This window comes from Pygocentrus nattereri, chromosome 12 (assembly GCF_015220715.1).
Source record: "Pygocentrus nattereri isolate fPygNat1 chromosome 12, fPygNat1.pri, whole genome shotgun sequence".
Lineage (NCBI taxonomy): Eukaryota > Metazoa > Chordata > Actinopteri > Characiformes > Serrasalmidae > Pygocentrus > Pygocentrus nattereri.
The window spans coordinates 35,964,255-35,989,072 of record NC_051222.1 but is presented as its reverse complement, the minus strand read 5'-3'; the positions used below and the strand labels follow the sequence as shown (position 1 = coordinate 35,989,072).

Below are 24,818 nucleotides of genomic sequence, written 5' to 3'. Positions count from 1 at the left end.
TGAATATTAAAATCCCCAGTAATTAAAACATAATCAAAATCAATTAAAATCCTAGAAAGCATTTCTGCAAAATCTTCAAGAAAGTCTGTATGTAGTCTGGGAGGATGGTATATAACAATCAATAGAACTGGGTAAGTACTGTTCAGTTGTACTGCTAGATATTCAAACGTAGATTGTTCCCCTAGTGAGATCTGCTTACAGCAGAATGCTTTATGGTAAAAACAAGCAACACCACCACCTCTCTTATTTACTCTAGAGACATTAAAATAGTTAAAATTGGAAGGAGAAGCTTCATTTAGTACTATTGCTCCGTTACCATCAAGCCAAGTCTCTGTTAGAAAAAGGAAGTCCAGACAGTAATCTTCAATTAATTTAGCTATGATAAAAGACTTGTTTGTGAGTGAACAGACATTTAGTAAGGAGACTTTCAGGACTTGATGTGGTTGGTCAACAAAGTTTACATTACTTGTGCATTTCACCGGGATCAGATTTTGTTTGTTACAATGTCTTGTACTACTACGTTTTCTTCTGGCTACATTTTTATTCCGAATCTGAGAGCCATGCAACCGGCTATTTACAAGAACTGGAATGTAGCACTGACTAGGAGCATGGACTCCAGAGTGTCAGACCTGCGAATTCACTGAGTGTGCAGGAGAAGTAGGTGAGTTCCTACAAGACTGCAGACTGTAGTGTTGCAGAGATTCTCTGACAGGAGATAGTGAACTCCTGTGACTGACATTACTGCTGGCGGTTGGGTGCAGGTTCCGCATGTGAGTGATGCCATACAGTAGATTATCCACTAGCATTTGAGTCCCAGCCTTGTTAGGGTGAAGCTGATCAGGTTTAAAAAGCTCAGGACGTCTCCAAAAGATGTTGAAATTGTCAATGAATTTTACCTTCCGATGTGCACAGGTTGTAGCGAGCCAGCTGTTTAGAGACAGCAGTCTGGTAAAGTGACCACTACCCCGACGTGCAGTTGGTATCGGTCCAGAAATGAACACTTCAGACTGTGAAAACTCCAGAATATCGAATAGATGGTTAAAATCTTGTTTCAGTGTCTCCGACTGTTGTTTGTAAACATCGCTAGAGCCAACATGCACTATCAGTCGTTCCATAGCTGGATGATCATGCAGTATGCGTGGAATCATGGGTATCACTTCACAGACAGTAACACGAGGAAAGCAAAAGGCCTTAATGCTTTTGCTCCATACATCTCTGACTACCGAGTCCCCAATCAGCAGAGTTTTGGGCTGTGGAGGAGCTCCTCGTCTCCTTTCACCGTTAATGCCTCGGCAGCTAACATGGTTAGCATCCTGATGGATAACACGGTTAGCATCCCGTTGGCTAACACGGTTAGCATCCCGATGGCTAGCCCTATTAGCATGCACATTAGTTAGCTGTCGACCGGCATGGTTTGCAAGCTGGTGATTGGGACGTGTGTGGCCGCACTGATGGCTAACACTCTTAGCAAGCTGCCTAGCATGGCTCGAAGCCAGGTGGTTGGCACATGTGTTGCCATTCTGATGGCTAATACCCTTAGCATGCTTGTTAGCATGCTGCCGGCTAGCACGGTTGGCAGTCTGGTGGTTGATACGCATGTGACCGGAGTTATTTCCATGCTGTTGTTTAGAAGCGAGACTCGAGTTGTTTCTCTGATGAAGATTGTGTTGTGCTTGATGTCCTTGATGTCCTGGAGAGGGTGGCAGTATATTGAGGTGAGACTGCTCAATTTCTTCTACTCGAGTTGAGGCGAGAGCTTCATATCTGTTATCTAAAAGAATGTTCTGTCCTGAAGATGGCTGCTTGCCACAGCCGTTGTGCTGATTGCTGCCGCGTTCCTTCCCCCGAACAAGAATCCAGCCCTTATCACTGTTGTTGTTCGCTGGATTGGGGGTTGAGGCCAAGATGAGCTTAAGCTTAGCCCCCAGCATATCCCAGTGACAAAGCAGAGAGACGTCTCTTTCTTTGCCAGTTGCTGGGACGGTTTTATCAGCTGTTTGCGTAGCAAGAACCGAGTCCAGAAATTCTTCATCCTCCCTTATAGAGTGTAAGCTATGGATTCTTTCCTGAAGTTCTGTGACCCTCTGAGACAATTTGATACACTCGGAGCAAGTAGATGATGTAGCAGCGTGAGCCATAATCCTTAATCAGTATTAATCAATCCTTCAGTTGCTGAAACTTGATGTGGAATGGAATGTTGGATAGCAGCCAGAAACCGAAAACCCGACCTGGTATGACAACTTATCCTGCACTCATCCTGAGGTGAGAGAGTGAACAAGTAGAAGAGTGAGTGAGAAAGAAAGAGTGAAGGAGTGTGAGAAAGTAAAGTAGAAGAGTGAGTGAGAAAGAAAGAGTAAAGGAGTGTGAGAAAGTAAAGTAGAAGAGTGAGTGAGAAAGAAAGAGTAAAGGAGTGTGAGAAAGTAAACTAGAAGAGTGAGTGAGAAAGAAAATAAAGCAGAAAAGTGAGTGAGAGAGAGAAAACGAGTAAAAGGAAAAGAGACAGAGTAAAGCGAGAGGGCAGGAGAGAAGGAAGAAGCAAAGCAGAGGCACCCTAAAGAGTTCAGACAGCAGACTAGCCACAGAAGCAAAGCAGGAGAGATAAGGGAGAGGAGAGGAGGAAAAGTGGACCGTCGAGCGCCAGAAGCGAATGTATAAATAAATGAAGGTCGTGTATAAATAAATGAAGGTCGTGTGTAAATAAATGAAGGTCGTGTGTAAATAAATGAAGGTCGTGTATAAATAAATGAAGGTCATGTATAAATAAATGAAGGTCGTGTATAAATAAATGAAGGTCGTGTATAAATAAATGAAGGTCGTGTATAAATAAATGAAGGTCGTGTGTAAATAAATGAAGGTCGTGTGTAAATAAATGAAGGTCGTGTATAAATAAATGAAGGTCGTGTATAAATAAATGAAGGTCGTGTATAAATAAATGAAGGTCGTGTGTAAATAAATGAAGGTCGTGTATAAATAAATGAAGGTCGTGTATAAATAAATGAAGGTCGTGTGTAAATAAATGAAGGTCGTGTGTAAATAAATGAAGGTCGTGTGTAAATAAATGAAGGTTGTGTATAAATAAATGAAGGTCCTGTATAAATAAATGAAGGTCATGTATAAATAAATGAAGGTCGTGTATAAATAAATGAAGGTCATGTATAAATAAATGAAGGTCGTGTATTAATAAATGAAGGTCATGTATTAATAAATGAAGGTCGTGTATAAATAAATGAAGGTTGTGTATAAATAAATGAAGGTCGTGTATAAATAAATGAAGGTCATGTATAAATAAATGAAGGTCGTGTATAAATAAATGAAGGTCGTGTATAAATAAAGTTTATATGGAAATGTTTAAATGCATTACACATTTTAGTTTGAATTATTTTAAACAAACTTTCTAAATTAAATTATGATTTCATTTAAATCCAAAGGTTTTACAAATGCAGCTGCACCCTTTCACTAATGAAACACATAAGCGTTTATTGTTTTAATACAAATGTATAATTTTATGTGGTTACAACTGCTCAAAACTGAATATCACACATCTCAGAATATGCAGTGCTGGAAACAGACGCTCTGCCCACTCACTGGCCAAACAGAGCTCTTCTCACCCTGTGGTTTAAGCCACAAAGCTGCAAACGAGCTCTTCTACAACTGATCAACAGAAACATGTTCCACAACAGAGGCTTATAAACAATCACCCTGCAACCTGAAAACAAGTCAGTCTTTACAACATAAGGAGATTCTAAGAGTGAATAAACTGGTTATAACCAGGAATAAACATGCAGGTCAGGAAGTCTTTAATAGTGAACAGTCATTTTAAAGCATTTCAGAGCTGCTGTATTTTGTCACCACACGATTGGCAGTAAAAAGGGCTCTCTTTAATGTACATCTTTCAAATATCCTCTGAATATGTGCGCAAGTATAAAAATGACCGTGGTTAAAAATAAATAAATAAATAAATAAAGTTACATGTTATTTTTTCAAGGGAAATAAATTCGTCCCCTGGCTGACAGTCTCTGTCAGGATATCGATTTGAGTTGAATTAAAACTTTTCAAATTGCACAACATGAAGTCATTTTTCTTTTACTTTTCACAGTGTTGGGTGAATGATGTGGTGAGTTCAGTGAATTTTTATGGTAAATTCATTGTAATTCAAATAAATTGTTTCTTTGTGTGTGTGAGTGTGTATGTGTCAGTGTGTGTGTGTGTGAGTGTGTATGTGTCAGTGTGTGTGTGTGTGTCAGTGTGTGAGTGCGCGCGTGTGTGTGTGTCTGTGTGTGTGTGTGTGTGTGTGTGTGTGTGTGTGTGTGTGTGTGTGTGTGTGTGTGTGTAGTCTATATATGGCAATGCACACAGTTAAGAGGAAGCACTACCTGGCAAAGGCGGCGTCCAACGCCTGAGCCATGTTTACAGTGACTGAGCCCTTCAGTGCGACCTGCTCTACTGCCGGTGTTTATGGAGGTGGATGGCTGTGTGCTTGATTTTACAGACCTCTAAGCAGTAGGTGTGGCTACAATGAACTCTTTTATCTATGAAGATGAAAACTGTCTGAAACAGAACAGCTCAGAGCCTGTTGGAGTACTGAGCTAACTTTATGTAGTCATGTTAATATTTTTTTCTGATTTTATTTATATTTTTATTTATTTCTTCTTTTCATTCTCATTGCTCCCTTGCTGAATTAGTTATTTTGAACACACTCAGCTCTTCTGCGTGTCTATATTATCCTGCATGCCTTTATATCATAGAAGTGAGTATTAAAACTTTGGGCTCACTGGTGGGTCCTGGCCATTTAAAGGAATAAAGAGTAGTTTAAGACCAACCATATGACACTCTGTATAAAGTGAGGCAGTGGAGGGGCGGAGAGTGTTGACATTTGAATAGTTGTGGCTGCACTGCACTCTGGGATAGCTCATCTTTGCATTTGGCCTCACAATCAAAACCAACTAACAGACCACATCTCCAGGAAGTCACCTTGAGGTTTCAGCTCTTTTTCACAAACAGTCAGTCTGTTGCTGTAAAAATCTCATGAAAAGCATTTTTAACTTCATTTTCTTACTGAGACGTTATCTCACATATGGGCCCATCCCAAAGCTTATTCAGAGGTGGACGAAGACCACAAACCATGTGCTTAAGTTAAAGTCGAGACACCCAAGGTAAAATATTCCTCCAGTAAAAGTAGAAGTTCCTCCCTTTAGACCTCCACTTGAGTAAAAGTACTAAAGTATCTACCTTCAAATGTACTTAAGTATAAAGTAAAAGTACTAAAAGAGTAATTCTGGCTCTGATGTCCTGTTATCATTTTTATAACCAGACTGGCTTCATGAACTCATTTCAGGTGAAAGTCCTCCAGCGTCTCTCTTGGTAAACCAGTCTTTTAATAGAACGTCATTAATTAGTGACGCTGACGTCTATTAAAATGATCAGAAGCACAAAACACTGAAGGTAAACAGTTTCCATCAGGGAGAACCGAGTGGCTCTGAAATCACTTTTTACACACAAGCAAAGTTTCAGTTTCAGATTTATTTACAACTTAGTTCCAAGTTTAAGTTGAATAAAAACTGGCTTTAAACTCAGGATCACAGATGAGCTCCTTTACTATGTTGATCTGTAGGCGTCTGTTCATAAACATAAACCAGCCCAAACTCATTTACTATAAAATGAAATGGTGTTTGTAGAAATTCAGAAAAAAGCCGCGTCAGTCTCGACTGCATATGTGGACATATTTCTATATTGAGCTCTATTTACACAAAGTTAGGTTAGTTCATCATTTATGTTGAACAGACTCTCCCAAAGTTTGACGCTGCTGCGCTGACGTTGAACCGCGTGCTGCACTGGGTCGGTATGACCAACAGGTCAAAACCAGCTCTAAACAAAGTGACCGCTGGGCCCTGATTGGTGCTCTGGCTTTGCGCTTCTTTCGTTTTGACCTGTTACGTTTTTATACACACAGAAACCAAAAGGAACGACAGATTTCTCAAAATGTAGGAGGAAAAAGTCGGATATTAGACTCTGAAATGTAGTGGAGTGAAAGGAAATAGACGCCCAGAAATGGAGAAACTTCAGTACAGATACACCAAAAATACTAAAGTACAGAAACTAATTACATTTACTCGGTTACTCAGTTACTGTCCACCACTGAGCATATTACATATATTCCATGACCTGTTAATCCATGTGTTCATTTTATGCTGGCACTCTTCTTCCAAGACTAATCCTAAGATTGCTGGGGCCACGGGGGCCAATAGGTAAACTGGTGCAACTGTAGTTCTTGCCACAAGATCCAGACACATGTGAACAGATTTGACGGCTCAGTCCATTGAAAAGACACCAAACTCACATATAGGGCTCTATTTTCACCCTAGTGCAGGCACTGTCTGATGTTGATCACCACACTGCAAGAAATGATTGTGTTTTAACCTGGTCCCCTTGAAATTTTGAGTGAACTGAACCTCTAAAAGCAAGTTAACGGAAAATTAACGTGTGTTTTACTCTCTGTTAATTATTTAAAGTTCAGTGAACTCAAAAGTTCAATGCAGGTTACTTGCTTTTTTTCATTTTTTTGAGTGTAGAAAGGTCAGTGACCGTCACAACATTGGTGGAGTTTCACAAGAGGGTGTGTCTTAAATTCCATTTTGGTCCAAAAAATGTGCTTGTGCTACCATCTCCTCATCACCACTCATCATGAACAAATACTCTTCCGGCGCCGCTGTGATGGCAGTCTTTCCAGTAGCTCTGTCCTTTGTGTACCGGTTTTGCATTTTTTTCTTTACTTTTATTTTTTTCTCTAAGAGTGATTGGTGGTTTTTTTGTATGTCCAAAGGACATGGAGCCTGTTTTCATGCGTACGGGCAGAAATAACGTTTTGCTAAATTTCCTTTGGATCAATAAAGTAACTAACTAATTAACTTGCTAACCAACTATCTATCTATCTATCTATCTATCTATCTATCTATCTATCTATCTATCTATCTATCTATCTGTCTGTCTATCTATCTGTCTGTCTATCTATCTACAAAAAACAACATTTTTCCACCTTTAAGCACATTCGTGAACATGTCCAACTACTCGCAGACCATTCGCTTAAATATAAGTAGGTAACTTTGTTCTGGTTACTAAATAAACACAACTGACTTCATTATCCCTTCATAACAATTAAGGAGAAAAGTTTTATCATTAATAGAATCAACAGAACATCTAACAACAAAAGCCTGATTTGCTAAGCCAGGTTAGAAGCCACTATAAAATCTGTCCCTCCATGCAGCAGAACACTGGGAACCCTGGGGTAGGGATGGTGTCTTTTTATTCATTTATTTATTTTCAAAGACCTTTAAGCAGCTACTTTACTAATCTTGCAGGCATCTATGATGACATCAACTAGAATGGTTCCTCCTCTGCCTGTGACCTTTCTGCTTCTGATTGTGAGTAAATCAACATATTCTACTGTAACATCGTTACAGCAGCTCACTAGAAAAACCTCATTGTCCATCAGCCCTTCTGGTGAAATTGTAGAGGGCAGTTCAGTAAATCTAACCTGCAGCTGTGATGCCAGCTCACCTGTGGAGAAATACATTTGGTATAAGACAGTTGGACATTATGAGGGACTCAAAATGAAATCCATTGGAAATGGAACATCACAAACATATGAAATCAGGGACATCAACACTGGTCACAGTGGAGGGTACAGATGTTTACCTTATCCAGGAGGTCCAGAGTCTGACATGGTGCTACTAAATGTTTTCTGTGAGTATGAACCCTGTGCTCTATGAAACACACACACACACACACACACACACACACACACACACACACACACACACACACACACACACACACACACAGGTCAGGCAGTGATGTTGGGCAGTTTGGTCTGGTTCACAAACAGCTCTTCAAACAACATCTTAAATGTATTTGGTGGAGTTGAGATCAGGGCTTTTGGCAAGTCAGTGAGGTTCCTCTACTAGTAAGGGTCCACTACGATGGCAGAACTGTTCAGAATGCCATTGATTTGTTCTCTGGAGGTCCTGGAGGGATGGTGTCCAACACAGTAGCCCTACTCAAACACAGCTACTAAATCTGTCAGTTAACAGATGAGTTGAACCAGATGTGGTTGAGCAGAGAAGTTAACTGTGCTGGACATCAGCTTACAGGACCATAGTTGTTTACTATTGCTCCAGAGTCGTTCCAATGCTTTACAGTGAAAGGGGAATGAGCTTTACACCACTGTAGGCAATGCTTGGAAGTGCTTCTATAGATCATTTGGAACTTAAGTGATTATACCCTCCAGACCTGGATGATTTTTCCACTGACTCAGGTACACATTTCACCAATCTGCACACCCATTCTGGGAGTATGTGGCCAGCAGCAGGAAACTGGAGCTGTTCTTTGCTTGTAGACATTTGTCAAAATGGTCCTTAGGTTGCTGACACAAATGTAGATGTTCAGAAAATGATCAAAGTAACTTGTCTGAAATGGTGTAACTGGTGTCTTGTTGAAATTCAGTACACTCACCAGCAGCACTGCTTTGTCTGATCCACTCAGACCAGTGCAGCACACACTAACACAACACCACCACGTCAGTGTTACAGTGCTGAGAATGACCCACCACTCAAATAGCACCTGTTCTGTGAGGGTTCATGGGGGTCCTGACCACTGAAGAACAGGGTAACAGAGTATCAGAGAAACAGATGGACTACAGTCTGTAACTGTAGAACTACAAAGTGCAGCTATACAGTAAGTGGAGCTGATAAAGTGGACAGTTAGTGTTGAAACGAGGAGGTTGTCATGATGTTACACCTGACTGGTGTAAATGCTTGTGGTTGTTTACATATAAACATAGATTTCAATTGTTTAACACACTGTGTAGGTTTAAAATACATAATTCATATTTTTCTTACTAGATGCACCACGGATTGTCTCAGTGTCCATCAGTCCCTCTGGTGAAATAGTGGAGGGCAGTTCAGTGACTCTGACCTGCAGCAGTGATGGAAACCCACCTGTGGAGATCTACACCTGGTTTAAGAAGACAGAAGTAGCATCAGGAAAAGGAGGAAAGTACAGCATCACCAAGATCAGTTCTGAAGACAGAGGGGAATATACATGTAAAGCCACTAACAAATATGGGACCAGCCACTCTCCAGCAGTCTACCTGAATGTGCTGTGTAAGTAGTTTTGACATTTTATGACTAAATTATCTAAAAGCTTAAATTGTTTTGCACAATAATGTAATGTGCTTGCTGTAGATCCTCCAAAGAGGGTCTCAGTGTCCATCAGTCCCTCTGGTGAAATAGTGGAGGGCAGTTCAGTGACTCTGACCTGCAGCAGTGATGGAAACCCACCTGAGAAGAACTACACCTGGTTTAAAGAAGGTGGAACCTCACCTGTAGCATTTGGACAGAGTTACAGCATCATCAACATCAGCAGAGATGGAAAAGGAGGATTTTACTGTGAAGTTCAGAACTCAATTGGGTCTCAGAAGTCTCCTGTAGTTTCAGTTTTGGAGTCAGGTACGTATAAAAGCAACATGTAATTGATGGCCTCAAAAGTCTCGGAATAAAATCAGCAAGATCTTACATTACTGATTAGAAAATTACTGATTATTTTTTACTATTATAATTTTTTTTCCACATTTCAGGACATCCTATCAATGTGAAATACGCTGTTATTGGGTTGACAGCTTGTGGAGGGTTTCTTCTCTTTGTCCTGTTATGGATACGGTATGTGGAGGACATTTGTGGTAATATCTAAGGTGCAAAATGTTGCCTGATGACAAAATCTTATCACATACCAAATTACTACTTTTGGTTGACAAAATCTTTATTTTCTTTGCCCCAGTTTCAGATGCAAGCAAAACGATGGCCATTACAAGGTGAACAGATTTAAAATGTCTTGTCAACCGCAGACGACAACGCATTCCTTGCATGTCACTGCTGTCGGATCAAAACATCTTATCTCCAAAATGGCAACTTTACAGGAGAAGGTAAAAACGTACTCTACTGTTCACGTAAGTCAATGGAACCAGAGGATTTTCAAGTAATCTTAGATCATTTCTGCTGGTCCATTCATCATGAAATTTACACACAATAAACAGGACCACAGGTGCTTTCAAGTCATGTCAAAACCTGAAAAACGACAAAAATTGAGATATGAGGTTTTGTTCCGACAGCAACAATATGCATTAAAGACTGTTTGACTGACTCATGTAATCATATCACATGGACAGGCCTGAAAGCCTATTTAACTCAATGAACACTGAGAAATTACAAAAGATTTGTTCTTTCATGGAAAAGAAGTGAAGCTTTAAAGTACAAAACAAACTGCCTACAATTTTGGGCAGTTGTGGGCTGGAGGTTAGGGAACCAGCCCTGTCACCAGAAGGTTGCTGGTTCGATCCTCTCGGCTGACATGACTGAGGTGTCCTTGAGCAAGACACCTAACCCCCAATTGCTCCCCGGGCACTGTGAATAGGGCATTTTCCTGCTGTGATTTTTTGACAGGACATAAACAGCCATAATCCATCTACAGCCACTGCAGTTGATGCATCACTTGATCCAGTAAATCAAGACAACATCCTGTACACCAGTGTCTCATCTCGAGCACCTTTAAGTGCCCAGGCGTCCGTCTCCTGCACTGGTGATCGTGTGGAATATACCAGCGTCAAGTTGTGTCATAACACTGATGGCACCAAAATATCAGGCGATGACATCATTTATGCCAGTGTTCAGTTCCATCAGTCTGATCTCTGCTCCCAGTGAGTTACAGCTTAACCTTATTGATTATTGATAATTTCATTTATAATGCACTTTTCTTGAACCCAAAGAAAGAGAATATAATATGAAATCTAAAACTGCCATTTTCTTCTGATAAAATAAGTTGTTGGGAACTTTACACTGATGAATAAGCTTTGATTAATTTGCCAATGTCTGTCATTATAAGAGAACAGAAAGTATATATTTTTATTGTGATGAGTGAGGGTTTTAATTTTCATTAATACAGTGTACTGCTGTAATATGTGCTAGAATGACTCTCCTAATAAAGAGATACAGTCACGCATGTGACTCCAAAAGTTGCCAGTGAATCAAATCAAGGCTGAGTAACACTGGTGTAATGAATTTAATATTGTTCTGGACTCTAAGCCTGTCTGGGTCATTCGCTGCATTTTACTGTCTTTTTATCATTACCTTTTCTTCTTTGTCACCCCGACATCAATCTATTCCTCTACCATCCAGAACTGGAGTTGTCAGATCCAGATCTACTGTGCTTCGTCCTTTCATTATGAGTATGTTTTATTGTTTAGAGCTGAATTGTGTTTGCCTTTTCTTTAAGGTTGGAAGAGGAAACAGCAGAGGATTTATCAGTAATCTACAGCAGTGTGAAACAGCACAAGTACATCACTTAATCAGCATCATAAGTGACCTGCTACCTTTGCACTGATGACATGTTTCATGCTCGCAGCCTTTTGAAGGTGTTTTTTTTCTTTGTGTAGTGCTTGATGCAGCGCCAGAACCGCTTTATATAATTTCATAATTTCCGGCATAGAGTTTCATTAAAATACAAGACATAAATTTGTCAGCCAAAGCTTTGAAATGTCATAAATATTAATATACGTGCATGCATTTACTTTCGCAGACATTTTACTAAAGACAAAAAAGGAAGTAATTATAATAATAATAATAATAATAATAATAATAATAATGATACCCTGTGACCCTGAGGGAGAAGTGGCATGTGATGATGATAAACAAGTAATACAATCTGTAGACAGACTAACCAGCTGTGTGTCAGATATTTCTCAGTGGATGTCACAAACATTTCTACAATTTAATCATGAAAAATCTGAAATACTGATCATTGATAGTGGTTGGTTAGTGTAGTGGTTAACACCTCTGCCTTCTCCACTGTAGACTGGGGTTCAATCCCCTGCCTGGGTCAGCACCCTACACTATACTAGTAAGAGTCCTTAGGCAAGACTCCTAACACAACTCTGGCCTACTTGTGTAAAATGATCAAATTGTAAGTCGCTCTGGATAAGAGCGTCAGCCAAATGCCGTAAATGGTACAGAAACTTGGTTTTTGAGAAACTTGGTTTTTGAGAAACTTGGTTCTTTAGCTTCATATACAAAACCTGCACTTTGAGCTGCCATCGGCATGAAAAGTGTTATATAAATAAAATATTATTATTATTATTAGTAGTAGTAGTAGTAGCAGTATTAGTATTAGTATTATTATTATTAATAATAATAATAATAATAATAATAATAATAATAATAATCATGCTTGGGTATAAAATGAACCTCCAGGTCATTTCTAGTCTTTTATGAGCAAGAATGGGTCGAATGAGTTTAGGAACAACATTCTTCAGCCAGGATCATAAAAATATTGTTATGAAGTTCAAAAGCCAGGGTCTGTCATGGTGTGGGGGTGTATTAGTGGGTAGCCTGCATCAATGAAGGCGCCATTAGCACTGAACACATTTTGGACGAGCATATGCTGCCTTCTAGACAATATCTTTCTCAAGATGTTCATGTTTATTTCAGCATTACTTTCTGCAGAATGGCTTAACTTGCTGGCTTTACTTCTGTTAATAGAACAGTTTTATAGACTTGAACTACACCCATGATTCATAAGCAGTCATTGTGGATGTTACATTTACATAAAATTGTGAACCTTGACTGAACAATGATGAAGTATAGCCATCACTTTTTATAATTTCACCCTAACCCCTTTATTGTGGTTTGCCTGATTATCTTTCTTTTTTAAGCTTGTTCTTGTTTTGATGTTGAACTGTCAAAATGAATAAATAAAGACTTTTGATAACAATATAATAAAGGATATATTGAGCTGAGTAGTACACACTGCTGATTATATCATAAACCATGTAGAAGAAGAAAAATGACAGCCAGTGGTCTCACCAGGCATTGATTGAAGGATAATCTGATTTAAGTGAGTAAGAACACAGACTGAGACAGAGAGTACATACCTGTATGGCTGTGTCTGCACTGAAGGTGAACATGGGTGGAGGCAGCAGTAAAGCTCATCCATCCATCCGTCCGTCCGTCCGTCCGTCCGTCCATTTTCTAAGCCGCTTCTCCGTCAGGGTTGTGGGGGGTGCTGGAGCCTATCCCAGCAGTCATCAGGCGGAAGGCAGGATACACCCTGGACAGGTCGCCAGTCCATCGCAGGGCAGACAGACAGACACCGGAAACCGGAGAACCCGGAGGAAACCCACACAGACACGGGGAGAACATGCAAACTCCACACAGAGAGGACCCTGGTCACCCGGCTGGGGAATCGAACCCAGACCCTCCTCGCTGTGAGGCGACAGCGCTACCCACCACGCCACCGCGCCGCCCGCGCCGCCCGCAGTAAAGCTTAAGGAGTCAAAATAAAAATAAAGACACCACAAAAAAAAACTTTTTAGCATTTACAACTCACTGATCAAAACAGGAAAAATTGAGTTTCTAACATCAGGAAGTGGTTTAGTCCCCCAGTATGTTCCTCCATCCTCTGGTCTCAGTGATGGTGATGGTGATGGTGATGGTGAAGACTCTGGCTGCTGTGTCGTCATCCAGAGATAATCTCTGATCTTCAGCAGATCCAGACTGAACTGGAATGTCTTTATCCAACAAAGCAGACTTTTCACTTCAGCAGGGAAATATATTTATATTTTCTGTGTCTGGACCTGTAAGGGCATTGAGTCTGAACTGACTGCCCTCTGTGTCCATTTAATGTAGTTACAGCTCTGATTGGGAAGGAAAAAAAATCCTGTATCTGCTTACTCAGCCAGCAAAGAGATACTGGATAAGTCAGCTGAGAAGGACACAGTGATGAAGCTCATATAAAATACTGTGAAAATGCTTTTTCAGGGGTTCAGATATTAAAAATAATATTCTGTACTGTAGATTATGAGTGACTGAAAGGCCACATAGAAACATTATGCTGAGATATTACTTAATGCTGAGTAATAATTTCTCATAATGTGTGAGAATAAGAGAAAATCTTCTGTTCTTCATCTGGATGTGACCAAACCCACTGCTTCAGGTTGCTGTTTTAGTGATGAATCACCTCAAACTAAACATAGATGTGAAAGTTTAAACCCACCACGAGTTGATGACCGAGATGATATGGTCATGTTAGAACATCTCATTGGTTAGTTTACACTATGCAGTGTCCTATAAGATAATGCTCCAGTAAGAGTCTGTGACACACTGTAAAAAAAATCTTGTCAAATTTACGGTGAAAAACTGGCAGCTGTGGTTGCCATTTTTTCACTGTAAAAAATACAGTGATCTTGTATATGGCTTTACGGTAAGGTATATTAACACTTGTTAAAACAACAGTTTAAAAAAGTTCCAATAAAGGGGAGTTACTGTTAAAATAACGGTGAAATTGTATATAGGCTCATGGTATAGCTGTACAATTCACAATGTTACCCTGTTGCTTTTTAAGTGAAATACTATCCATTCCACAGCATTTACTTTCCTATTTTATGGTCAATTTCTGTTAAAACAACAGCACAATTATTTTATTACTGTTTAATTCACAGTATAAACCGTTTGCATTTAAGGTGAATTTCTATCAATTCCACATAAATTATTACCATTTTTTATGGTTTATTCCTGCTAAAACAACAGCACAATTGTGTGGCTCATCAGTATGACTGTTTAATTCACAGTTTATAACTGTTGCTTTTAAGGGGAATTCCCATCCATTTCACATCATTTATTACCTCATTTTAGGGTCAAGTCCTGTTAAAATCTGAAATAAGTTTTACAATGAATTACCAGCACCTGTGGATGTCACAATATTACTAGAAGGCGGGCAAAAACATTACACTTATTACCAATATTAAATCCAGAAGCCAGCTATTCAAACCATTTTTTTATTGTCTCCAAACAAACAAAGTGACTGCGGAGATCACTAAAATCAGCAAACAAACATTATATACAATGCCCTAATTATATACATTAATGAGCACACCACACCCATTTTGAAAAGTTAAATTTTGAACAATATTTTGATTAGCACGTTATTTCCAAAATGTGCATAGAGTAAGTTTAATACAACATCTGTTTAGCTTACAACAGAAAAGTAAGGTTAATAATATAACTTAAAGGTGCACTGTGTAATATTTTTAGTAGTTCATTTACCGTTACCTTTTTCAGAGTACTTACCACCACCAAATTGCACTTTTCATACATGAAAAGGGGGATATTCCCCATTGTCCACTATTTTGAATATCCAGAAATAGACAGTTTAGCTGCAAAACGTACTGTACTTTGGTCATACTAGTGAATATTAGTTCATTATTTATTAAATATTCATGAAAAGATTAAAATGGCAGTAGACAGCACTGTTTCAACGAGCAGCATAGTTGTGATACCTACTCTGGCCACCTTCCTACACAGTGCAACTTTAAATGACCTGTTTTTCCATTTTTGTTAAATCAAAAGTAAGTACACTCACTTTTGCACCACCATAATTGCACAAAAATGGAACACTATGTCACTTATGCTATACTATTAACCTTACTTTTCTTTTGTAAGCTCAACAGATGTTGTATTAAACTTACTCTACGCACATTTTGGAAATAACGTGTACTTATTGAAATATTGTTCAAAATGTTACTTTTCAAAATGGGTGCAGTCATTATCGGTGTTTACTGTATAACACAGTAGGCAGCTATTCAAGCAGGACTTAAAAACAACAGCAATAAAATCTCCAAACATCTCCGAACCTGTATCAAATTTTGAGGATGAAAAAATAGAATAAACAAACAACCCCAACATCTCAAAATAAAAAAAACAAATAGTTACTGTGGATGTCAGATTATCACCGAAATCCAGGAGCCAACAAAGACTCGCTACATTATATAAAATGCCCTCATTATATACATTAATGAGCACACCCCTTTTGAAACGTAACATTTTCAACAATATTTTGATTAGCACACAAGTTATTTCCAAACTGTGCATAGAGTAAGTTAAATACAACATCTGTTGAGTTTACAAAAGAAAAGTAAGGTTAATAATATAACTTAAATGACCTGTTTTTCCATTTTTGTTAAATCAAAAGTAAGTACACTCGCTATTCAAGCAGGACTTAACAGCAATAAACAGCAATAAAATCCGAACATGTATGAAAAAACAGAATAACAAAAAAAGGACAAAATAAGTTTTGGGCAAGTGGGGCAAGTGCAGGGCAGAGTGTGTGGGTCGTTGCGGTGTGTGTGTGTGTGTGTGTGTGTGTGTGTGTGTGTGCCTATGAAGCTATTGCATTGCTGGAGTGGGTATCCAGACTGTTAATTAGTCTCTCTCCACTCATGATCTGCTAGATCAGAGATGAGGGTAAGGACCCTAGGGTTTACCGTCAGTTGCTTCTTGGTTTTTTTCATCTCAACCTTTGTACCCCTCTCTGGATTGATGTTGAAGAAACACCTATGTAAACAAACAAAAAAAAAACTTAGTTGTTTTTGAAGCACCCAAATACACATGGTGTCCTGAGTACCGACATCATGGATAACAGAGAAAAAGGTAGGTATTTTACACAGAACAAGAAAACCCAGCAGTGCCTCTACTTCCTGCGCAAACAGAAGCAAGCCAGTGCCCCACCACCCATCATGATCACATTCTACACAGGGAGCATTAAGAGCATCCACTCCAGCTGTATCACTTTGTGCGGCAGGAGCTGTGTGATGTCCAACATCTTAGGGTACCGCAACTATTATCTAAAGCACAACATTCAAGAAGCCGTATAACAAAGTGCTTAACCAAGACCTGGGCAAAGCACTGAATGGCAATGCTGTAATGAACAGGACAAGTGCACTATTTCAAACATTTAGCCCATTTTCTGAATTGTCTTTAACAAAGTGGAGTGGTATTCACCAATTTTGTTGATGTTTGCTGCTTGGTTTAGCCAAATAATGGAGACAGTTGCAAACATAAAAAGGTGAGGACCACTCTACTTTATTGCAGACAATTCAGAAAAGGGGCTAAATATTTAAAATGGTGCACTTTAAAGGTCAAAGTGCATTGTGCAGAAATGATGCTGAACAAGCCATTAAATAAAGAGAACACCAAAACAATGCAATGGCATACTTCTGTGATACAAGCCTGTCCAAGAAACACTCGTTGTGAATCCATTGTGCCTACTGTTGTGCACATTTAGCAAGCAATGGGTAGAAATTAAAGGAAATAACCAAAACAAGCCCCAAAAACAGTGTTATTCTGCAGGTGATGGCCACAGCTTCTTTCTTTTTTTCATCCTTTCTGGCTGATTTTTTGGTCACAAGTAAATTTTGTCAGTGTCCCAACCCTGGAGGTACAATGAGGCGATGTTTATCACCCACTGAATTTGATCATCTAGTGCTACTCATCCAGGATGGCACATCAATGTGCGCTGTGGAAAGAAGGTTTGCCGTGTCCCCCAGCATAGTGTCCAGAGCATGGAGGCGATGCCAGGATATATGCCAGTACATCAGGCGACGTGGAGGAGGCCATAGGACAGTAGTGAGATCACCATCTCCTTCCTTGAACAAGGTGGCACCGAAAGAGCACTGCCAGAGCCCTGCAAAAATTAGCTTTGCAGGCCACTGATGTGAGGGTTCAAATGATCCGAAACAGACTTCATGAGGAGGGTAAACACAGGCCCCAGGTGTGGATACCAGGCCTTCATGCACTCCTCATAAAGTCAGTTTCTGATCATTTGACCATCAACATTCACATTAGTGGACTGCAAATCTCATTTTGTAGTGATTTTCCTCTGCCACCTGGCACAAGAAAGGGGATGGCGATCCCGCTGCTGGGTTGTAACCCGTTCTATGGCCTCCTCCATGTGCACTGATGTACTGGCATGTCCTGGCATGTCCTCCATGCTCTGGACACTGCTGGGGGGCAGAGCAAACCTTCTTTCCACAGCACACATTGATGTGCCATCTTGGATGAGTAGCACTACCTGAGAAAATTCAGTGGGTGAAGTGGTTTTTTTGGGCGTATTTTGGTTATTACCTCCAATTTCTACCCATTGCTTGTTACATTTGCACAATGTACCCCCCAACACACACATACCTCTGAAGGAACTCCAGCGTTGATCTCAACTGTACTGGATAGTGGATGTTCAGGCAGTAGTAGCTGCCGAACATTACGTTGATGGCAGCGATGAATTGGGCGATGTTGTCATTAACAATTTTGCCGTCAATGCTCAGCATGAATCTATTGGCACTGTAGCAGGAGGCTCCTGTAAAGATTTAAATATCAGGTATTACAGGTTTGTTAGTAGTGAAGGATCACTGCTCATCAGTTGAAAAGGTGCAGGATTTAGTTTTACTCAAGTAAAGCTATTTTGCACAAGGAATACCTGAAGTGTGCAGATTCTCTCCTTTTTTATATTACATATGTGTAAAATTATTCTGAAAAGGGGGGAAAACAAACAAAAAACACTTACCACACACAATGATGCATGGCGTCACCGGCAAGCAGTCCACCTGAACGTCGGCTGCCTGGTTGGTTTCTTCAGTGTAGTGGAACATGGTTGCCTCGTCTTCATTAAAGTAGGAAAGCAGCAAAAGCAGCATATCCTTCACATCATCCGAGCAGCCCTCCAACTGCCCTCTCTGGAACCTTAGCTTGGTCAATGTCTCAAAGACACGCCTGGTCTTGTTTGCACAAACAGTTGCCATGAAGTTTAGGAGCTGTTTTCCCTTTTTTCCCACACTTTTCAGGAATGTCTGCATCAGTGGCAGTCCTGTTAGCTCCTGGTAGTGGGCAGAAATCCCAATTTCGTGAAACAAAAAAGGCCATTCTTCTCTCAGTGTTTGAAGAGCTGTTCCATTGTTAATTGCCTTACGCTGTGAATAGTACGTGGATTCCATCAATTCCTTCACCTCGTCTGGGTTGAAAGTGGCTTGTTCCCACAGAAACCTCATTTTTCCTTTCTTTTCATTTTGGCTTTCCAGGGTTTCTGTGACTGGCATGAACTTCATGTCCCACTTAACACAGCCATACGTATCCTGGACTGACGCTTTCATTACTGCTGGGACCTCATCTGTGTCAGAGTTTGACAACGATTTGCGTTTATGTATTCTTGGGGTTGCATGGCGCTTTTTGTTGTCTATACGGGCTTGAAGCTGTTTAACAAGGCTGTGGTATCCGGTCCCCACAACGTCCCCTTCGATGACATCCTTCAATGACTGAGGATACTTGCCAACTAACTTTTTGGCGATTTCTGTAGAAGCATGCTTTGTAGGAGACGGACACGCCTTCATCATCTCTGCTGCAACAATTCTGATCATTTCTCGTCTTAAACTCGGGATGGGCCTCTTGCCTCTCTCCAGACATTGCATCAGAGCCTCAGGAAATCTTTCAGTAGGAATTTCAAAGTGGTCAACCCAATCGGCATTAAGCAGGTTTCTGGGTGATGGACAAGGTGACAGGGAGGAGCGAGAGGAGGTAGAAGAGGTGAGAAGGGATGATGAAGTTGAAGAGTTAACATCTGGCTGGCTTTGGGTTCCAGGGCCCTGAGCTGTACAACAAAAACGATGGATTGCTTCATTTTCATTTGTTATTCAATAGCAATGGTGTGCGAAGGCCTTAAGGCAAAATATATTCTGCATAGAATTGTATTCAGTTTAGAATATAACGTTTAAAAAAAATTAACATGCATGACCAAGTAAAATGTGTGCCAACAGATTTCAACTTGTATCTGATAGCTCTGTTGTGGTGTAAAAGGAAAGCATCTGACATGTGCAATTGGCTATTAACTACATACACATGATAAACTATATCAAACAACCACACTGACATCTTTGGTTATGTAAAGTGCTTTCAACTGAGTTGTACTTACAGGTTTGCTTCCAAGAAGCTACAAGTTTTCTTGCTTGTATTGGCCGTAAAACACACAGGAGATCAGCCTCTTGGATGAATTGGAAATCATCAATGGTCCCCACTCCCAGAGACTGCAGTGTCTCCTCCACAATATTCAGAATGGATTCAGGGAGGTCTGGTAGAACAGTTGAAATGGAACTTTTGATGTCGTCTCGGTCGTCCATTTCTAATGGAAGAAAAAAGTTTTGTTTCAGTTTTAGTAAATAGTTCAAGTTTCAATTAGGCCTATTGTGCCAACACACCATGTTTCAATGGAACAAATTGGTATCCATGTTTCCCGTAAGAAGGTAATGGATAGAAATCAGCTAAGTCGTAAATGTTAAGACAGCATATCTCTTCATTTTCTTTCTTTACTGAGTACATGTGGAAATGAGGTAGGAAGACTGTCCTGTATTTTGACACTACAAAATAAATTGTGTGATTTCTTAACAAAATGAGCCCAATTTCAACAAAGTTCATAGAATCGTTTCCGATCACAAGGAACTGTCCTTTTTTGTACAATGTACCCTTGTGGGACATCTCAACTGCAACCTTTGTGTCTGTCTCAGTAAAGCCAAACTCCCTGACAGCATCCTGGATTTCTCCACCGTAAAGTGCTACATAGAATGGAGAACTGTCTTTAACATACAGAATAGCCTGGCCGAGGGAGTCCGCTGTAAGATAAGCCTGCAGCATTTGATGTCTTTGAGAGAGAGTCAAGCAGAGGTTTTTGAAATTCTTCAGATTCCTTGCACATGTCTTAAAATAACTATGCTTACTCTCAAATCTCATCGTCCAAAGTCTAATCAAGGGCCCAAATTTCAGAATAAGTGCTGGATAATGACGTAAATAATGATGCTTTGGTTTCAGTGGTGTGCTTGGAAAGAGAGATTTTCTTGACTCCAGATACCCTTGAATGAGAATGTCAAGAAATGCGACCTGTGAGACAGATATTTTCTGAGCACAGACCATGTCCACAATATCCTTCAGCTGCAGAGTCAACTGCCAAACATCATCAGCTGTGTCTTTCACTCTGTCACCGATTAGAAGAGGCAACAGCCTGAGAAAATTCCAGTTCTGTATCGCCTGTCCTGACAGCTTTTTTGCAAGAGGTTTTACTCTGCATGGCTTTGTAGAAGCATCAGACGAACAGTATTTAAACTGACAAATGCGTCGATTGAGAGTAGAATAAGAGAACCATTTCTTTTGCTTTATGAAATATTTCAGATAAAGCGCTATGTCATATGCCAAAATGCCTTCAAAGATGTCATGTCCCAGACATGGAGGCAGTCCTGGCTGACAAACATGGAAGTGGTGTAAAGAATTGAAGACTGAATCAAACTTTACTCCTTCAGGAGCATCTTCATTTTGAAGGCGCTCAAGAGCGGAATTGTACTTGTCAATTGTGCGCACTGGTCCACATACATTCGGATCGTCACTCTGAAAATCTTTCCGCGTTACCAAGCAATACCGACAAAAGTACTGGGACGAACTGAAATTTTCTGACAAACCACCAATACAATGGGACCCCAAATTGTCACCAGCAATACAATATAATGTTCCACGTACAGTTCCGTTTGTGGACAAGATTCCAGTCTCCTCCAACTCTTTCAGGTCAATCACCAAATCACTGAAAACCTTTGAATGCCCAAATGTTTTGAAGTCATTCTCTCGGCACAGTAGCACAAGTGACATATGGTCAGTGTCAGACCTCACATGTGGTGGTAAATTGGCAACGGACACATAAACAGCAAGCACTTTATGTTTTGCCTTTGCAGAACCAAGGGGATTGGCAACTTCAAACGCATCCTGATAGAGCATAAGTTTTAAACTGGATGGATTGTTCTTGAAAAACTCGCTCTGTTTAAATAAGCTACCATCACTAATGTCACTCAGAACCCCCGTCTCTGTTGACTGTTCTGTCACATGTGCACTCTGATCTAGCCAAAGCTTAGATTCTAGCAAATGAGTGTCTTTGATGGGAACATAATAAGCAAATCGGTCTTTTCCATTTTCATCTCTTCCTAAGAGTAATTTCTTTGGCTCCACATAATGGAACATTTTTTTGAAAGTCTCAGTTCTTGAATATACAGTCCTCATTGGTCCTGTGTGGCACTCAGTAAAGAGATCAGACTCTTTCACAGAATCACAAACTTTAGTTATGTCATCATTGGAGAGTGATGTGTCATTTTGTAGTAAAGAACGAAGTCTGCTCAAAGTATATGCCTGGGCTAACTCGTAATGTTAACCATCTCCTCAACAATACTTTGAATGGTTGAAGCAGGAAGCAGAAACTTTCCCTGCAATTTCAAATAAAACAAACTCACATTTCTCAAATACAGATCACTAAAATCTCCTGATGTATCCATATCCTCATCCTCTCTACCAGTCTCAGTCACATCTTCATTCTCTGTAACTTCAGAGTCAGCAGTAGGCGTAGCTACAACTGATGACTGTCTCGGTAAGTCTCTGTACAGGTCATTAATGCTGCTGTCTGTAATATCTCTGTGTTTTCTTGAAATGTGAGATGTAAATGATGATTTGATTTTGAAAATACTTGAACATCCACTCACCGAACAGCATACTTCATGTCCTTCCTCAATATGTTTCTTCAGATGACCCAAAAGATCCTTGATTGTTTGGCTGTGATTGATGCACAAGGCAACTGGGCACCTGTAAGCACCAGCGGCAACAGCGGCAACATTAACATCAGATTCCGGCACGTTGTGTTTGCGGTAGAAGTGTGTTTTAAATGCACCATACCTGAAAAATGTGCCATAGCACTTAAACAAACAATGTGGCTCATTTCTATGAAGTTTGCAATGAAGAACATAACCCCTCAGTGTTTTCAATGACTTTCCACAGAAATTACACTGCCACATTTCTAGCTAGTCGAAGTACCGTAAAGATTTTTCTTTAGTACCCACTGGGCTTCAACATTAATTATGCAAAACAATAGGATCACTGAAATACACACTAATACAATATACAAGTTTTAATCGCGAATTAAGTCTGTACAAAGTAAATGCCTGGCTTTACTCAACAGTTGTGCATGCATATGGACTTAGTGAGAGCGTGTGCAAACACTACTCAGGCAAAACGAATTTCACACATAGCCTAGGACACGTTTTTTACCCTGAAAGCAGCCCAATATAAAACAAATGACAATATTACCTCAACAGAAAGAACGGTAAAGAGGAATTCTATCTGCTACCGATTTGAATAATGACAAAGTATGCCTGACTAGCCTAGCTATCGCTTTGAAGCTCTGTGGGAATTAAACTTTGCAGCATCACAGTTTGCAACTTGCCCGTTTAACACCAGACGAACGACAGTGCAACACAGCATGGGGTTTGCCAGGCTAGTTTGCACGGGCATAGTTTGCAAGCTAATGAGAAAAAAAACGAAGTCTGTACAGTGTACACACCACCTTACTTAACGGTTTTACATTTCATCATCAACAACAAAATTAAAACCATTAGCAAAACAAAAGACAGGCATACGGACGTGCTGACAGTTTGCTTCAACTTTGAAAAACTTCACCTTCAAAGCAAATATCCACCGCCCTGACGAAGAACTCGCTGCTTCTCTCTCTCAGCAGCGATGTCTGATTTAGCTGGACGCAGAAAAGTCCCGCTTCGTCGTCTTCTTCTTTTTTTGGGGGGGGGGTTAAACCACAGACTTGGCGGAAGATTTTGGCTCCATTTTCATTGAATGAATGGGAACGGCGACACAGCGTCCATCTTTTTTACAGTCTCTGGGTTAAACGTACATTGTCTGTTGCTGCTTTTTTTTTTTTTTTTTTTTTATCTGTCGAGTGTCTGATGCCTAATGTAATTATACAGTAATATGCTGTTTTTAATATTACAATCTATTACCATTGCCATTTCAGTTTTTCACTCTATAATTCACATCTTAAAATAGTAAAAAATATCGTGGACAGCATGTTTTTTATTTAAGGTATTTACACCGTGAATAATACAGTAATGTGCTATTTTTAATATGACTGTCCAATGCTGTCACCGTTTCAGCTTTTTACCATATATTTTACATGTTAAAACAATTTAAAATAACATTTCTTTACCGTTTTTTAATTTATGGAAATTCAATGTTTATTCTACAACAATAAGCTTTTTCTTGCATTACGGTTTATTTCTGTTGCCATTTCACAGTTTTTCACTGTAATTTTCACGGACATTTTTTACAGTGCAAGAGTCTTGAGTCTCAGAGACCCTTCACCCCACCCCCAATGTGTAGCTGCTTTCAATTATGCCACAAACCTGCCAACCACTTCCTCCTAAATGTTCCTCCTGAGTGGAAAATGATCAGAGTTTATTTTTTTGCCAGTTTCGCATTTAAAAGGAAAAAAAATAATTTAATGTGGAAATTTGGTTATTACAGTGCAGGATAGTGGCTCTGTTTCAAGCTTGTTCCAGGTGCAGGATAGTGACTCTGTTTCAAGCTTGTTCCAGGAGCAGGATAGTGACTCTGTTTCAAGCCTGTTCCAGGTGCAGGATAGTGACTCTGTTTCAAGCTTGTTCCAGGTGCAGGATAGTGACTCTGTTTCAATCTTGTTCCAGGAGCAGGATAGTGACCCTGTTTCAAGCTTGTTCCAGGAGCAGGATAGTGACTCTGTTTCAAGCCTGTTCCAGGAGCAGGATAGTGACTCTGTTTCAAGCTTGTTCCAGGTGCAGGATAGTGGCTCTGTTTCAAGCTTGTTCCAGGTGTAGGATAGTGACTCTGTTTCAAGCTTGTTCCAGGTGCAGGATAGTGGCTCTGTTTCAAGCTTGTTCCAGGTGTAGGATAGTGACTCTGTTTCAAGCTTGTTCCAGGTGCAGGATAGTGGCTCTGTTTCAAGCTTGTTCCAGGTGCAGGAAAGTGGCTCTGTTTCAAGCTTGTTCCAGGTGCAGGATAGTGACCCTGTTTCAAGCTTGTTCCAGGTGTAGGATAGTGACTCTGTTT

General features: G+C 40.0%; 2 protein-coding genes across 2 annotated transcripts; one reads left to right on the top strand and one right to left on the bottom strand.

The window, feature by feature from the left end:
• The first annotated feature begins 1,409 nt into the window (after positions 1-1,409).
• LOC119264690 (B-cell receptor CD22-like) lies at positions 1,410-11,635 on the top strand. The gene is made up of 8 exons (XM_037543319.1): positions 1,410-1,715; positions 7,356-7,740; positions 8,898-9,158; positions 9,240-9,503; positions 9,632-9,713; positions 9,838-9,865; positions 10,494-10,747; positions 11,323-11,635. Exons 1-8 carry the CDS (start codon positions 1,410-1,412, stop codon positions 11,393-11,395), a joined length of 1,653 nt encoding a protein of 550 aa, XP_037399216.1. The 3' UTR covers positions 11,396-11,635.
• Positions 11,636-16,098: 4,463 nt separating this feature from the next.
• On the bottom strand, positions 16,099-19,904 carry LOC119264735. The gene is made up of 4 exons (XM_037543485.1): positions 19,837-19,904; positions 18,439-19,515; positions 18,063-18,231; positions 16,099-16,433 (listed from the first exon to the last, which is right to left on the bottom strand). The coding sequence occupies exons 2-4, from the start codon at positions 19,334-19,336 to the stop codon at positions 16,298-16,300; spliced, it is 1,203 nt and encodes a 400-aa protein (XP_037399382.1). The 5' UTR covers positions 19,337-19,515; positions 19,837-19,904; the 3' UTR covers positions 16,099-16,297.
• Between the last annotated feature and the right edge of the window lie 4,914 nt (positions 19,905-24,818).